This window comes from Phocoena sinus, chromosome 5 (genome assembly GCF_008692025.1).
Source record: "Phocoena sinus isolate mPhoSin1 chromosome 5, mPhoSin1.pri, whole genome shotgun sequence".
In the NCBI taxonomy this organism is placed as follows: Eukaryota; Metazoa; Chordata; class Mammalia; order Artiodactyla; family Phocoenidae; genus Phocoena; species Phocoena sinus.
Window position 1 is genome coordinate 105940784 of NC_045767.1, and position 17445 is coordinate 105958228.

Consider the following 17445-nt stretch of genomic DNA (forward strand, 5'->3'; position numbering starts at 1 on the left):
GGCCCGTGAGCCATGGCCGCTGAGCCTGCGCATCCGGAGCCTGTGCTCCGCAACGGGAGAGGCCACAACAGTGAGAGGCCCGCGTACCGCAAAAAAAAAAAAAAAAAAAAAAAAAAGTGCTTAAGTAAAAGACCATGAAAATCATGCATAAAAACAAAATAGAGGATGATCATTCTATTGTTGGAACATTACAGAATTTAATTCCAAAAATGTTAAAAAATTATTCAATTAAAAGGCTACTCGTCCTGGAACAGTTTAATTATAAGAAATAAAGTAGATTTCTTTCCTGAATAAAGAGATTAAAGAGAAATGCAGTGTGATAGAATCAGGAACCATCAAGAAAACCTCTTTTGTTCCTTCCTCATTTTCATAAGTGTAGTTCAGAATTATTTCTGTGTATTTAAGGAAATTCCCAACTTCTTTCTACAGCTATAACTTCCAGGAAAACCATCTGCAGTCAGAGTACTGATGAGTTCTGAAAGTAAAAGTCCCATTAGTTCCTCTCAGGTCAATCATCATGCTATCCCATTCACCTTTCACAGTAAGCAGATTGGTTAAAAACAAATTTCTGTAATACTCTTGAAATGCAGGAGACAAGGAGAGAAAATAATATACACAAAGCTAAGGAGCCTTGCCAATGTTTTCCAGTAAATCCTTTATAGATCTGTCACTGCTGTCCAAATCTGAGGCAGAGGCCCTGAAAGAGTAGTATAAGTGCCAGAACCTCCTATATTTTTATAATTCAGGCATTTCAAAATTTAGAAATTAATTCTGATACTTTCCAGGTGTACACTTAATATCATTTTAACAAAATATTTCCTGTCAAGGTACCATTATCTTCTTGTTATTAGGAGAATAATAAATTTATAGATTCATACAGAATTTTATGCTAAAAGACTTACAATTAGTATTTTTTCAAAAGCATCTTTCATTTTTAGGCTTGAATTAAATCTGATAATTTAAGGAACATTTTACACAAAATGTGACAGAAAACAATGCAGAAACAATATTTCAGCCTCTACTCTGTGCCTAAAAGTACTTTGAACTTACCTCATGGAATTTTTTTCATTGTTTTATATCAGATTAAATCATATGAAATTGCAGACATTCATCATTTTGATCTACAAAAATGGCAATTTTATATGGTTTAACTTCTTATCTGCACATGTATTTATTTGCTCCCCAATTGTAAGCAACTCGAATGTATAAGTCTATACATTATTTGCCTTTCTATCTCAAGAACACGGCATGCAGGACTGACAAATAGTAGACATACAATAAATGTTTGTTATAGTCAAACGAAGGAATAAGTAAGTGAACTGTCCTCAGAATTCAGTACATTTAAAATAAATTGGTAAAGAAAGGGATGTTCTTTTACTTTCCTGGGATGTAGCCCCCAGAAGGACAAATACCCCATTCAAAAGAAAGCTGAGGATTGTTTTATTTTATTTTGTTTTGCTTGTATTTTATTGTTTTTGGTTTTTTTTTTTTTTTTGCGGTACGCGGGCCTCTCACTGTTGTGGCCTCTCCCGTTGCGGAGCTCAGGCTCCGGGCGCGCAGGCTCAGCGGCCATGGCTCAACGGGCCCAGCCGCTCCGCGGCATGTGGGATCTTCCCGGACCGGGGCACGAACCCGTGTGCCCTGCATCGGCAGGCGGACTCTCAACCACTGCGCCACCAGGGAAGCCCTAATTTTGCTTGTATTTTAAAGTTATGCTTACACAGTGGCAAGTATTTAAATAACTGGATCTGTATTTTACTCTCATGTATAAATGTTGGTGTGTAGATACAGTTTAAAAGTGAAACATAATTACAGCTATAGAATTTCTATTCTTTTTACATACATTATACATCATACAAATAAAATCTATTCCAGTGCTGCCTGATGTGATGGCATAACAAATATGTGAATCCCTGAGTTTAAATACTTATAATTTGTGAGAAATTATATTAATTTCAAAGGATAAATGAAACATTCCTCTCATTAGAGCTAAGGAAAATAGGATATAGTCATCTGTGGGAAAAATGCAATACACAGTGGTTTTGGTCTAAGAAACTGGAAATTTCTTAATTTTTCCCCGCTTTTACACTTGTAAAATGGGTGACACTTGTAAAAGTGTAAAAGTGACACTTACTGTCACATGCTTTTAAACAATGATACTCCTATATTTTGTGCAACACAGGAATATAGCCCATATTTTATAATAAGTGTAAGTGAACTATAATTGTTAAAAATTGTGAATCACTATGTTGTATACCTGAAACTTATATAATGTTGTTCATCAACTATACCTCAATAAAAAAATGATATTCCTTGCATTATTTGTTGCCTATTCACCTGCATGGCTTTCTGTCTAAACAAAACCTACTTCTCCATAGCTGATAATAAGGCTTGCTTGTGAGGTAAAGAGCCCAGCCTGGTGCTCACTCCTGCAGTGCTAGGCCCAAAGAGAGCCCCAAAGGTGCCTGGTTAGGGAATTGTGGCACTGGAGAGATAACATAGGACCTTTTTATTTAGGGACATTGGAACATTCTAGGAGCCATTTCTGGAGCTTGTAATGTGTATGTCGAACATGTTACATAGTGTCACATTTTATGTAATCCTCACAACACTTCAAGATAAATATTGTCATCTCTACACTGCAAGATAATTATTGTCACCTCTATCTTACAGATAAACAAGCTGGTTCAGAGAATTTTATTTGTCCGTGTCACTCAGCTGGTGTGCAGATCTCACTCTCTCCAGAGCCCCCTGTCCTTCCAGCACTGTGCTGCCACTGTTGCAGCCTTCCAACACTCCAACAAATGCTCACTGGGACTCACCCTATGCCTGGCGTTGTACTAGACAGTGTGCCTCGGCTTCAGGAAACTTAGTGTGGAAGAGACAAAAAATAAACAAAGAACTTTCCCATATATACTGTCCAGTAGTGATAAAGTAAAATGAGTGAAAACCAACTCAGGTTGGGTGGTCAAAGGAAGCATTTCTGAAGAAGTGCTATCTGAGCAGAGCCCTGGATGAAGTAAGGGAGTGAGACACGCAGATACTTGAAGGAGCCATGGAACAGCAAGGATGGTGCCACAGGTGGTACCTTGGAAAAGCCCAAACGTGGCACCAGAGTGCTGGCATTCAGTCACACTGGTTTCTGTTACTTACTCTCAATCAGATTATGTCCAGCCAAGTCAACTGAAGCTCACCAGATTACTGTCTGGGAACTTCTTGCATATACCACGTTCACCCCTAAGAAAGGCACTTCTTGTGGGCAGAGGAAAACATCTGGTGAAGTCAGTCTTGGATCCTATACATTCCTGGCATTTTGCTAGTTCAACCACTGTGGACAAGTGTAACCCAGCTTTCCATGGAGTCATTGCCCTTCATAACCTGGATAAGACTCTAGGGTTCTCTCTGAGCTCTGAAGTTGCTTCAAAAAAGCCACATCAGAGGTGAGCTTGATCAGACAAAGAACCTTCCATGGAGCAAGCAGTGTAGGAGGGTGCTGCCTTGTACCAGGGCTCTCACCCATTTACAGCAAGCTTCACATGCCCGCAGAGCCTGAGACGGGGCTCAATTTCACAACAGTGGAACCCGCTCATGCTTTCTTGCTCAATGAAGCCCCACACCTTTTGGGGAGAATATAAAGACCATTAAAACATGTCAGTTCTCAAGTTTATGATCTAGTGGAAGAGATGGACAATGTTCCTGCAGTAATAAATGTCATGAGTGGTACATGGTCTAAGGAAATATGAAAGAACAAGAGATTGCTTTCAATTGGAGACACGAAATCAGGTACTATGTAAAGTGTCCAACAAAGTCACCAGCACTTAGTAAACACTCGATAAATTTTGGCTGTTACACTATGATCAGGGTTGGCTTCACATAGGAAGCAACATTTGAGACAAGGTAGGATTGGCAGTCATATTACAGGATGCCCAGTTAAATATGCATTTCAGATAAACAACAGCAACACATTTTTAGTATGAATACGTCTGAATATTGCATGGGACAAACTTACACTAAAATATATTTGCTGTGTATCTGACATTCAAATTTAACTAGGCATCCTGGTCTTTTATTTGCTAAATCTGACAACTCTTAGACAAGAAAATTTGATATGGAGATGAAAATCGGGGAAAATAAATTAGCATGTCCAAAGGTACAGAAACTGGAAAGAAATAATAATTGTTATTGGAGAACATAAAGTGCCATGAAAATACTATTTCTTTCCAGTTGCTGTACCTTTGGATATGTGGCAATCTGAGGGCTTTACAAGGATCAACTCATTTATTCTTCATAAAAACATGTGTGATAGGTTATTACTATCCCCATTTTAAAAATGAGGAATCTGGGGTATAAAGAGGTAAAGTAATTTGTCCAAAAGCGGAGCTGGGAAATGGTGTAGCTGGAAGTATGAACCTAGAATGTTTGGCTCCAGGGGCTGCTTGTTTTAACCATTCTGGATAGAGGAAGCTCATCGAAGGCCTTCAGGATCAGCTCATCACCACAGTCAGTCAAAAGTCAGATCAACCAACCATAATTCCTGCATAAAGTGAAATCTCAGTTGTTAGATCTCTGCTGGTGGGCTACAGCTAGCCTGCCTCCACCACCCTCTATATTCTTTCAAGTACTCGAGTAGAGATAGATCCTCCCATGTTCCCCTTTGCATTCCCAAAGTCACCCTGTTCCTGGAATGTGGGATCTTCCACGAACTGGGCTACCTTTGCAACAGCTTATCTGAAGCAAACAAGCTTAGGGAATTGAGCAAGAACTTCTGGGACACCAACTTTACAGAAGGAGCAAGGGATGCAGGGTGCATGTTGACTGTGTCAACGGGACAAAGATAATGATTAATCAGACCTCCTGCAGACTTAAATGGGATGGGAACTCGGCGTGGAGGCAGTCCTCCTTTCTTTCAGCTGGAGTGCTCCTCTTGAGCCAGCCCCACCCACGGCAGAGATGGTTTCTGTGAGGGTCCTCTTCCTGGTCCTGAGTGTGATGGGCGCAGTTCAGGTATGGCCTTCTTTATTTCCTCTTCTCTTTCTCTCTGGTGTTTATTCCACAAAGAGCTTGCAGGTCTGAGTCAGCCATGTGTACGTCCTCACACACGGTTAGCTTTATAAGCTGTAGCCAGTGGAGGCAAGTCCCTAGATGGGCTTGACACCTCAAGAATACAGGGTAATATCACCCTCAGAGGGAGACTTAGTGGGACCAAAGCATATAAATTCACAGGGGACTCTTCGACACCTATAGCTTGGTCCTACATTGGATTTTTTCAAAGAGAAGAAATTTTTGCCACCTTTGTTACTGTAAAGCCTTGGGATTGCTAGTTAACAGAACAGAACATTCTTATGATAATAGTTTTTAACCTAGTTATTATTTTATTGCTATTTGTCCATAATAAGCAGAACAGTGGTTTAATGTAGCTTTTCTGAAAGGTTGTTTTTGTGTTTCTTTAAGACAAATAAGAAGCAAATTAGTTATCTTTGAAAACGTATTACATAGCAAAATTGGAAGAGATTAATTGATAGGCAACACGTTTTTTGGAAGCAATTGTGTTCTTTTAAGATAATTACAAATATTGCAATAATTCCTAAAGTTTGACTCCAGAGACCTATGCAAAAGAAGAGAAACTTCATTCAACAAGATTTTTCAACTTCTATCTTATAAAAACATGGTAAATATGTTCCAAAATCTCAGTTACTTCCAGACTGTGAATTATTCTGTTTTATTTCTTTTCCTTTATTGCTCATAAACACTAATACCAGAGCAGAAGAAACTAAAGAGTGTTTCTAACATAATTTTCTCCCTTATACAAATAATAAGTAAACATTTTTATGGGAAACAAGACTAACATCATTTGTTAAGGTTATACTTTGCATAATGCATGTTTCATTTATTTCTCCCTTATTGGTATAAATATTTAATTTTTGCCTGTTTTTATTTTTGTGCCACTTTTTCCAATGTATGTTTGAATTTATGATTTTATTTCTTAGATGAAAAGACTGTACTTGTTCATTTAAATAAGTTATTCTTGAGTTAATATTACTATTATTGGGGTATTTTTTTGAATGAGACAGAAAATGTTAACTAATTATAAGAATAAACTACTGAGATTGATAGTCATAAAAATCCTTGTAACTTGGTGGTAACAAAATAAAAATAACTAAAACCTAAAACCAACATTGATTTCTTAGGATATAACATCTTGTTGGAAGAATATCTATATATCTTATTTCACTTGATCACAACAGAAATTTTTTTTTTAATCTGTATTTCTAATTATAAGGTGTTCCAAAAAATGTATCTGTCATGGACCTTTTTTTATTTTTTTGCTCTCAGTGTACTTTTTTCCATTTCAAATAAAAATAAATTATTATGTGAGTAACCCAAAAAGCATTTCTAAGTCTGAATTGGCTACATTTGTGTCCTTGTATATACTTGCTCAAATTATAGACCCATAAGGTCATTGTGGTAGACACTTGAAGGAGAGACAGACCTGAAGCTAAGATGGTGTAGGTTTTTTCCTACTAAAACAGGAGTTAGAGGAGAAAGAACTGAGTTTTTCCATTATTTTTCTATCTCCAGACATGAATGAAAATGTAAAGGCAGTTTTTAACTAAGCTTGTTGATTCAAATAATTTTCCTTTTATAATGGATCCTTTAAAGCTCCTAACATTTATTAAATGCTTGTTTAGTGTAGAACACAGTTGAGATTTGTACACTCCTTTAATCTCACAACTCCATGAAATAGGCATTAGGATTTTCATTTCAAAGAAAAGAAACCTGAAACTTGCAGAGCCCCTTGGATCCCTTGCTTGGGATTTACAGGCATGCCAGCATCTCCTCCTTATCTGCTTAAAGACCTCTCTTTTGTGTGTTTATGAATCCTTAAAGGCGGCAGATCCCAGTGAAGGTGAATTTATCGCTGAAGGAGGAGGTGTGCGTGGCCCAAGGCTCGTTGAAAAACAGCAGTCTGCCTGCAAAGAGTCGGACTGGCCCTTCTGCTCTGATGAAGACTGGGTGAGCCGTGGGCACAGGAAGTGGAGCAGGACAGTCCTTTCCTGTGCTGCTGGCAGCTCACACAGGCTGACACTTTAGGTCACAAAAAACTTGTCCAGTGGGAAATAATCTAATAGCTCCTTACATATCAAATTAAAGAAGACAGATGGAAAGGAACCTAGTCCTGAGACCACTGTTTAAATTACCTCTGAGACTCTGGGTCATTGGTGGGATTAACAGATTGGATTTTAGTTGTACGTTCAGGCAAATACTAGGAACCTGAGTATTACGACCTCTGGATTTCATGGGTTCTAATTTATGGTTAAGTGGACCCCCATTCCAGAATTTCTTTAAGATCTCTGACTAGCCCTCTTAAACTACGTTTAGGTCAAGAGATGATCTGAAGAGACTGGGGAGGGGAGCAGTGGGGGCTCATAGAAACCTTCAAATTTATACTGGATCAGGGAGATAGACTCTTTTATTAATTTATTTTTTAAAATTTTATTGAAATATAGTTGATTTACAATGTTGTGTTAATTTCTAGTGTATAACAAAGTGACTCAGTTTTATATATTTATATTCTTTCTCATATCCTTTTCCATTATGGTTTATCCCAGGATATTGAATATAGTTCCCTGGGCTATACAGTAGGACCTTGCTGTTTATCCATTCCACATATACTAGTTTGCATCTGCTAATCCCAAACTCCCAATCCTCCCCCCGACCCTCCCTCCTGCTTGGCACCCATAAGTCTGTTTCCAAGAGATAGACTCTTAATGTAATTTTTCCTCTTCATTCCAGAACTACAAATGCCCTTCTGGCTGCAGGATGAAAGGATTGATTGAAGAAGTCAATCAAGATTTTACAAACAGAATAAATAAACTAAAAGATTCACTATTTGATTATCAGAAGAACAATAAGGACTCTAACACATTGACCAGGAACATAATCGATATTTTGAGAGGAGATTTTACCAATTCTAAGAGTAAGTATTACACTTAGTGCTTTGACTTTATAGCACACAACCAAAACAACAAGAATCAGAAGTAGATATGATGTCTCCTTATTACAACTGTGATTTTATTCCAAAGTACTTTATGCAGAAAAATACACCTTTACGATATCCCTGAATTTTAAGGAAGGGGCTTGTTTTTGTTATTTATATCATGTAAAGGAGGTTGGTTTAGAATTGCTTTAAGGTCACAAAGTAAGTCAGCATTTTGGACCAAAGACTAGGATTTAAGTGTGTTCTTTTTTAAGAGTATACATGGAAAATGAGATGAGCCCAAACTTTTGAGTAGATACTTCTGTTTCTGTCTAACAAAGGAGGAAACTGAGAGGTCAGGGGACTTTCTCAAAGGCCAAAGGCACAAAGCTATCCTGTGGTGGGGCTGGGAGTGCAACCCACAGACTCCACCTAGCTTATTATGAAGTGTTTTGCTTTGTTTTGTTTTGTTTAATTTAAAATATAGAGCCATGTTGTCTCTTTCTCATAGGCTTAGGACTAAGTCTCATTAGGACTAGGAAACTCTGGACTCACTCTGGACATGGGCAGTGAGTTTAGTAAGGCCTCAGCTCCTGAAACCTTGCCTTGACTCTTTATATCCTTGGGAGGCACATGGCTAATTTAAAGTTGATGGTGCAAGAGCAACTGGCAAGTGCATGATCTTGTTGACCTAAAAAAAGCTTAGGAACAATTTCAAATCTATAACTGTGAAGAAAACCTTTTCAGTAAGAAAATCCAAGAATATATTCACGTCCCTTGATTAAGGATATAATGAAATAATTGGAATGTAATCGAACTGATTATTTTATCTCAATTATGCCTTTAAAATTTCAGAGTTCTTGTCTTCTGCATTTATTTGGATTACTAATAAGGCATCTTAAGTGATATCCATGGATGACTGAAGGATATTGTCCAAATATCAAACGCCTAATAGATTTAGAAATCCCAAATTAAATGTCCAAACTATTATAGAAGTAAAATGGGGAATATCCATAAGCCAATTTCCTTCTTTTGCTGGCTATTACAAGCAAATCACTCAGCAGCTACTTCAGTACCCATATTTGCTATTTCAGACAATGAAAATACATTTAGCCAAGTGTCAGAAGATCTGAGAAGCAGAATTGAGATCCTGAAGCGCAAAGTTATAGAACAAGTACAGCATATCCACCTTCTGCAGAAAAATGTCAGGGATCAGCTGATAGATATGAAACGACTGGAGGTGAGTAATTATGTGGCTCTGACCCCAGATTTCTTTGTTTTTGAATAGCAGGGAAAGGAAGGCAACAGTCATTCATTAAATGCCTACTCTATGTAAAGCAATGTGTTATAGCCATCATCTACCTACAAAGTAAGTATTATTTCCCCCACTCTACAGATGAAGAAAAAATCTCAGTGCTAGTAAGTAAAATTTCCAAGGGCACGTAAAATGGTAAAGTTCAAAAGCAAAAACTCAGTCCTTGTGTCTTATTCCAGCCCCTGCTTGTCCCTGACATCACTGTGTCTCTGAGTCTTCAGCCTCAGTCTCACAGAGGATCACATCATCAGTGCCTCCTCTCAGAGGGAATAGCACTTTGCTCTTGATCTATTCTAAGATAAATCCAGATGCTCCTATTGCTTATCCTGACCAACCTTAGAATACCCAACCTCTCTTTCACTGAGGATACTACATAAATGAAGTATTGGTTGGTAGGTCTCCAAGTCAAAGAAATGAGAACAGTTTCCAAAAATTAAATTAACTACTAAGAACTCAATAGACCTAGTTTATTATAGCTACCTTTTTTCTTTATCTTCCCCTCCCCCTCTAGGTGGACATTGATATTAAGATCCGATCTTGCAAAGGGTCATGCAATAGGGCTTTAGAACATAAAGTAGATCTGGAGGACTATAAAGATCAGCAGAAGCAACTTGAACAGGTTACTGCCATAGACTTACTTCCCTCTAGAGACAGTCAATATTTACCACTGATAAAAATGAGGCCAGTTCCAGGCCCAATTCCCAGAGAGTTCAAGAGCCAGCTTCAGCAGGCCCCTCCAGAGTGGAAGGCACTGCTGGACACGCAGCAGATGAAAATGGAGTTAGAGAGGTTTGGTGGAGATGGGCAAGCCAGAGGAGACTCTGCATCTCATGGAACAGGATCAGCATCAGAAAGCCCCAGGAAGCCTGGAACTAGTAGTATTGGAAATGTGAACCCTGGGATCTATGGACCTGGAGGTGCTGGCACTTGGAACACTGGCCATCCTGATCCCGGCAGCGCGGGCACTTGGAACATTGGACGCCCTGAGCCCGGCAGTGCTGGCACGTGGAACACTGGCCATCCTGATCCTGGAAGCGCTGGCACTTGGAACACTGGCCATCCTGATCCCGGCAGCGCAGGCACTTGGAACATTGGACGCCCTGAGACCGGAAGTGCTGGCACATGGAACACTGGCCATCCTGATCCCGGAAGCGCTGGCACTTGGAACACTGGAAGTTCTGTGTCTGCAAGTTTTAGGCCAGATAGCTCAGGGCATGGGAACATCAGGCCTTCCAACCCAGACTGGGGCACATTTGAAGAGGTGTCAGGAAATATAAGTCCAGGGACAAAGAAAGAGCTTCACACAGGTAAACTGGTCACTACTAAAGGAGATAAAGAGCTTCTGATTGGTAGTGAGAAGACCTCTGGTCACACAACCACCACTCGTCGTTCATGCTCTAAAATCGTCACAAGGACTATTACACATGCCGATGGTCACACAGAAATGACCAAAGAAGTGGTAAACTCCGAAGATGGCTCTGACTGTACTGACACAGATTTAGACTTTCAGTTGTCTGGCAAGGGTAACCTAGATGATTTCTTTCGTAGGCACAATGATGGTTTTTTCTCCCCTATGTTTAAGGAGCTTGACAGTAAGATCCATTCTACGGTCTCAGACTTAGGGGATATCAGCTCTCACCACCTCGGCCTACCTGAGGTCTCTTCCAGTAGTAAAACTTCAAGTCATGGCAAAGAGTTTGCAAGCAGTAGCATGACTATCAACAGAGGAGGCTCCACGTTTGAAAGCAAGGGCTATAAAATGGCAGATGAGGCTGAAAGTGAAGAGGATCTTGGCTTCAGAGGAGCACATGCCACCAAGAGAGGCCATGCTAAAACTCGCCCTGCCAGAGGTATCAGCACTTCTCCTTTGGGGAAGCCTTCCGTGACCCCCTAGACTAAGTTCATTACTCCTACAATATGTCTCCCATAGCACCTTTTACTTCTTTCTTAGCCCTCTATCATGCTTTATTGAAATTACAGGTTTTTGCTTATTTTTTTGTGCTAGACTGTAAGTTCCATGGGGGCAGGGACTTTGTCTATCATGTTCATCTCTGTATTCCCAAATGCCTAGCAGTGTGGAGTCAGCACTCAATAAATACATGTTAAATGAATGAATGAATGAATCCCTCTGGAACTCAATTTAAAATTTGTTTAACCAAATTCTTTTACCATTCAAAATGTGTGCCATTGGAAATTGTCACTCAACTGATTAATCATATTTTTAGTGTGTGTCTCAGTTGACATTGAGATCAGGTTAAAAACAAGTGCTATTAGTATTAAATGATGCTTAGATATCTTTGCTGGTTACTTGCCATTAATCAGGATGTGCAAGTGAAATTCCAAATTCATTGAGAAAAATCCCCCTTGCAATGTGTATGTATAAATGCTACTTACTTGCATAAGTTCCATCCCAGTGTAAGCACATCCTTTCTCTATAAAGGGAAGGAAGGAAGGAAGGAAGGAAGGAAGGAAGGAAGGAAGGAAGGAATGAAGGAAGGGAGGGAGGGAAAGAAAGCCAGTATCTGCCTTCATTTAATCCGGGCCATTTAACTTTGTAAAGTTAAATGAGAGTAAGTTCTTCCAACCAGCTTAATTTTTTTTTTTAGACTGTTATGATGCCCTCCAAACACATCCTTCAGGTGCCCAAAGTGGCATTTTCAATATCAAGCTACCGGGATCCAGTAAGATTTTTTCTGTTTATTGTGATCAAGAGACCGGTTTGGGAGGATGGCTTTTGATCCAGCAAAGAATGGATGGCTCACTGAATTTTAACCGGACCTGGCAAGACTACAAGAAAGGTTTCGGCAGCCTAAATGACAAGGGAGAAGGAGAATTCTGGCTAGGCAACGAATACCTCCACTTACTAACCCTGAGAGGCTCCATCCTTCGGGTTGAACTAGAAGACTGGGCTGGGAAAGGGGCTTATGCAGAATATCACTGGAGGGTAGGCTCTGAGGCAGAAGGCTATGCCCTGCAGGTCTCCTCCTACGAGGGCACGGCAGGTGATGCTCTGATTGAGGGTTCTGTAGAGGAAGGGACAGAGTACACTTCTCATGCTGGCATGCGCTTCAGCACCTTCGACAGGGATGCAGACAAGTGGGAAGACAATTGTGCCGAAGTCTACGGAGGAGGCTGGTGGTACAACAACTGCCAAGCAGCCAATCTCAATGGCATCTACTACCCCGGGGGCTCCTATGACCCCAGGGACAACAGTCCCTATGAGATTGAGAATGGAGTGGTCTGGGTCCCCTTCAGAGGTGCGGATTATTCCCTCAGGGCTGTTCGCATGAAAATCCGGCCCTTTGGAACACAATAGGCTGAAGGAGTGGCAGTGAGAGCACTCTGTTTTTGTGTTTAGTGAAGAGGAGAAAAAATTAAGGAGGAGATAGGAGTTGAGATTCTTTACAGCCTACTAAAAATTCTTGGGTGCTATTTTATTATTCTTTGTACTGTAGCTAAACGTAACTGAGACATATTAGTGCTTTAAAAAATAAAGATATATGAACTTTAAAGCTTTAAAATAGCTCTGTGGGTTTTAAAATTTTTATTAAAATGCACCAAGGGACATTCGGTACATCAGGAAGGGGGTGTTGAGTGGAAGGTCCTCTCTGCAACACTTAAGGGTGGAGTTCTGAGAACGTCTCCATTTCCCACACCACCCAAAGTCATGGGGTCATTGTAAAGTAAAAAAGTAATTTCATCCATTCTACTTGAATGGTTTTAAACCAATATCTTAAGTTGCGAATCATTGAACTGAACACTGGCTGGACTTTGTATAGGAATTTACACGTTACTAAGTACATTCATCTCTTCTGTTGGCAAGCAAATCCAGCAAGGCAGGAGAAGCATTCTTTCCTAACAGAAATAGAGATCTATCTACTTCTTAAGTCTTCCAATGAAGATCATAATGCACATAGAATTTTTTCCCTAGGGTCTAACCAATTTCTTTCAGAAAAATACACGAAAAAAAAAGCATTTAAAATCTTTTAAATAGGGCTCCCCTGGTGGCGCAGTGGTTGAGAGTCCTCCTGCCGATGCAGGGGACACGGGTTCGTGTCCCAGTCCGGGAAGATCCCACATGCCGCGGAGTGGCTGGGCCCGTGAGCCATGGCCGCTGAGCCTGCGCGTCCAGAGCCTGTGCTCCGCAACGGGAGAGGCCACAACAGTGAGAGGCTGCGTACAGCAAAAAAAAAAAAAAAAAAAAAAAAAAAACCTTTTAAATATTTACAAGTAGTCCAAAAACATTGAACTTACACATTAATAAAAAATCCCCACAGCATTCATTTGACTTCATTTTTCACCAATCATAAAGTATATCCTGTGATGTAATACTTGTTATTAAAGTAAGACATTCGCTTGAAACCATCTCACTAAATATGATCTATGCCATATCCATAAATTCAACATGTTTACATTGGTCAGTATTTTATTTGATCTAAAAGTAGATCATCTTTGATCTTGGTGAACTTAGCTCCTGGCCCCAATTTTTAACTCACATTTTCTTCTAGTGAGAACCACTTGCCACTTACCCTTGGAAATGTATTAAAATATTCCAAGCATATTGGGATCCCAGTACATTGCCCTCACTTGCACAGTTTCTATCCTAATGTAAATGCATCCTTTCTCCTAGGAAGGAAACAAGGGGAAGGAGGGAAGGAAGGAAGGAAGGAATGAAGGAAGGAAGGAAGAGAGGGAGAAGAAGAAGGAGGTAGGGAGGAGGGGAGAGAAGAAGGAAAGACACCAGGGCTCTTGTCCAGTGCCTGGGGAGCAGAAAAAAGGTGAGTAAAAGAACTTGCAAATGAGTCACATATGAAGCCCCAGTATCCTTGCATTTCCTTATGTGCTGTTGAAAACCCTTCATACAAATAAGTGACGTCCCCCACAACTTTGTATAACTGGATATGAACTTCTTCAAAATTAAAAGGATTTTCATTCATTTCAGACATTAGAGTGCCATAGTATTTCTTGGCCTACCACCTTTACACCCACACATCTGCCTCCACAGAATTGGAGTTGGAAGTATTTTATTTTCCAGAATATCACAATATTAGGGAAAGAATTGGGTCCCAAAATGAAATCAACTTTGATTGTGAAGGGCCATTCATTTCTCATTTATTTTGAAGGCTTTGAGTTTATTAGCAAAGAATAAGCAACCTCTTAATTTAATAAACAATAGCCAATATTAGCAGAATCATGATAATTAGAGATACAGTTTAGTTGTGAGAAAAGACACCAAGCATCTCTTTTTCCACTTTATCTTATCTTTAACCTATTGCCCTATTTCCCTAATTCCTGAAATTAAATACTAATTCAGCCTCTCTGACTCTCATTCACTTAGAAGCCCACTTTAACTTAGCTTTCACTTGGTTACCACTCTCTTGAAATTGCTCTCTTAAAAGTCAACAGGAATTTTGGAGTTCTAAATTTAAGGTCCTATATTCAAGTCCCTTCTGCCTGATTTTTTTCAAACATCTGCCACTATTGTCTCCATCTACCTCTTCAAGCTGTATTTCTCTCTTGCTTTCTAGTATGCCCTGCCCTTCTGTCTCACCTTTCTCAGTCTTTGCAACCGGCAATTCCTTCTCAGATCATTCCTTAAATGTAGGAGTTTCTCACTGCAATAACATTAGTACTCATTTTTATTAGTTGGGATTAGGTTTGACACAAGTGGCTTAAATAAGATGGAAAACTCTACAAGAATATGTTCCCATGGTCTTTAGGAAGGCTGCATCATAATAAATAACTTCCATCCTCAAGTTTACATCACGTCCCAAACATTCTGTCCTGTGCAATCTGGAAGAAGGAGAGACAGAAGAGAAAGGAGTGCCTTGCCTCTTTTAAGAAACTTTCTAGGACATTCCATAGAGCACATCCTCTATGTCCCATAAGTCACACAGGCCAAGCTGCTGAAGAAGTCAAGACACCTTGCCTGTTCTCTTAGACACAAGATTAAAATTAGGAGGAGATGGAGGATAGAGTTTGAGGGAAGCAATTAGCAGTCCATCTTTTCTCACTCTGCAAGTGAGTATATTTTCTCCTTGGATGATTTGACAATCACTACAGATCCAATTACCATCAATAGGCTGATGATAACAATCTAAAACTTCAGCCCTGACCTTCAGATCCATATTTTCAACTCATACTGAACACATCCAGTTAGATATTTCTCATTAATCTAAGATTAACTAATTACCTTCCCATCAAAACCTATTGTATCTCTCTATTTCTTATCCTAGTCAGGGGCCTCATTAGCTCTCCTATTTCCTAATCTAGAAAACTTGGGCTCCTTCTCAGCTTCTATTCTTCCTTTAAATCAACTATTTGATCTACTCCCAAACCATCTCCTACTCTAAAATTGGCCATTCGTACAACACTGTTATGCTCTTGTTATCTTGTGTTAATCTTTTCTCATTTGCGCTGTTTAACAGTCTCTTAACCTCTCACTTTACTACCATTCTTTACTTTTTTATTGAAGTACAGTCAATTTACACAATGCTGTGTTAGTATCAGGTGTACAGCAAAGTGATTGAGATAGATATATATGCGTATATATATATATTCCTTTTCATATTCTTTTCCATCATTGGTTATTAGAAGACATTGAATATAGTTCCTTGTGCTATACAATAGGATCTTGTAGTTTATCTATTTTATACAGAGTAGTGTGTATATGTTAATCCCAAACTCCTAATTTATCTCTTCCCCCTCATCCTCTTTGGTAATCATAACTTAGTTTTCTATGTCTGTGAGTCTATTTCTGTTTTGTAAATAAGTTCATTTGTATCATTTTTTTAGATTCCACATATAAGTAATATCATATAATATTTGTCTTTCTCCATCTCACTTGCTTCATTTAGTATGTTAATCTCTAGGTCCACCCATGTTGCTGCAAATGGCATTATTTAATTATTTTTTTATGGCTGAGTAATATTCCATTGTGTATATATATATATATATATATATATATATACCACATCTTCTTTATCTATTCATCTGTTGATGGACATTTAGGTTGCTTCCATGTCTTGGCTATTGTGAATAGTGCTATTATGAACACTGGGGTGCATGTATCTTTTTGAGTTAGTTTCCTCTAGATATATGCCCAGGAGTGGGATTGCTAGGTCATATGGTAACACTATATTTAGTTTTTTAAGGAACCTCCATAACAGTTGCACCAATTTACATTCCCACCAACAGTGTGGGAGGGTTCCCTTTTCTCCACACTCTCTCCAGCATTTATTATTTTTAGACTTTTTAATAATGGCCATTCTGACTGGTGTGAGGTGATATCTCATTGTAGTTTTGATTTGCATTTCTCTGGTAATTAGCGATATAGAGCATCTTTTCATGTGCCTATTGGCCATTTGTATGTCTTCTTTGGAGAAATGTCTATTTAGGTTTTCTGCCCATTTTTTTGGATTGGATTGTTTGTTATTTTGATATTAAGCTGTATGAGCTGTTTATATATTTTGGAAATTAATCTCTTGTTGATAGCATAGTTTGCAAATATTTTCTCCCAATCTGTACGTTGTCTTTCACCACGATTCTTTTGCTCATTCCTCCTCCACAAATTACCTTAAAAAATAGATCCAAACAGGTCTTTCTCCTGCTTAAGGACTTATCTCAAGGTTGGGTTAAAAGATTTTATTCTTGCATACAAGCTGTTTCGCAAATTGATCTCCTTAGGCCTCTACAATCATTCACTTTACACTTCAATTACATTGAATTTCTCACTGGTATTGGGATACCAGCTCCTTTAAAGATTCTGTGTCTTTCCCTATGCTTCCTAGAAGCCTCCCCTTCATCACTTAAAATACAGCTCAGCAATGTTCCTTCTGTCACCCTTTCCTTAATGCCCACTACAGAACATAGGACAGGAATTGTCCTCTGAACCCTCATAGTTTTTGTGCACATCTCAAAAATAACACAGTCCATCTATAACTCTGCCATATTTGTTTATGTTATTATGGCACCAGATTGTGGACTCCTTTAAGCCAGTGCTCATTTCTAGTGTCTCCTGCCATGAACAGGAATAATTCAACGACCTAAGCTGGTAGGAACCAAGATGGCAGAGTAGAAGGACATGCTCTCACTCCCTCTTGTGAGAACACCAGAATCACAACTAGCTGCTAGACAATCATCGACACGAAAA

The 17445-nt window shown here is 39.2% G+C and overlaps 1 protein-coding gene across 1 annotated transcript; it reads left to right on the forward strand.

Moving 5' to 3' along the window:
* Positions 1 to 4894: 4894 nt before the first annotated feature.
* Positions 4895 to 12773, forward strand: FGA (fibrinogen alpha chain). The gene is made up of 6 exons (XM_032631779.1): positions 4895 to 5004; positions 6889 to 7014; positions 7795 to 7978; positions 9073 to 9218; positions 9805 to 11143; positions 11900 to 12773. Exons 1-6 carry the CDS (start codon positions 4951 to 4953, stop codon positions 12607 to 12609), a joined length of 2559 nt encoding a protein of 852 aa, XP_032487670.1. The 5' UTR covers positions 4895 to 4950; the 3' UTR covers positions 12610 to 12773.
* The last annotated feature ends 4672 nt before the right edge of the window (positions 12774 to 17445 follow it).

Coding starts and splice junctions, on each gene's coding strand:
- FGA (XM_032631779.1), top strand. CDS start 4,951: ATGGTTTCTGTGAGGGTCCTCTTCCTGGTCCTGAGTGTGATGGGCGCA. Junction 5,005..6,888: donor GTGTGATGGGCGCAGTTCAG/GTATGGCCTTCT, acceptor GAATCCTTAAAG/GCGGCAGATCCCAGTGAAGG. Junction 7,979..9,072: donor AGATTTTACCAATTCTAAGA/GTAAGTATTACA, acceptor TTGCTATTTCAG/ACAATGAAAATACATTTAGC.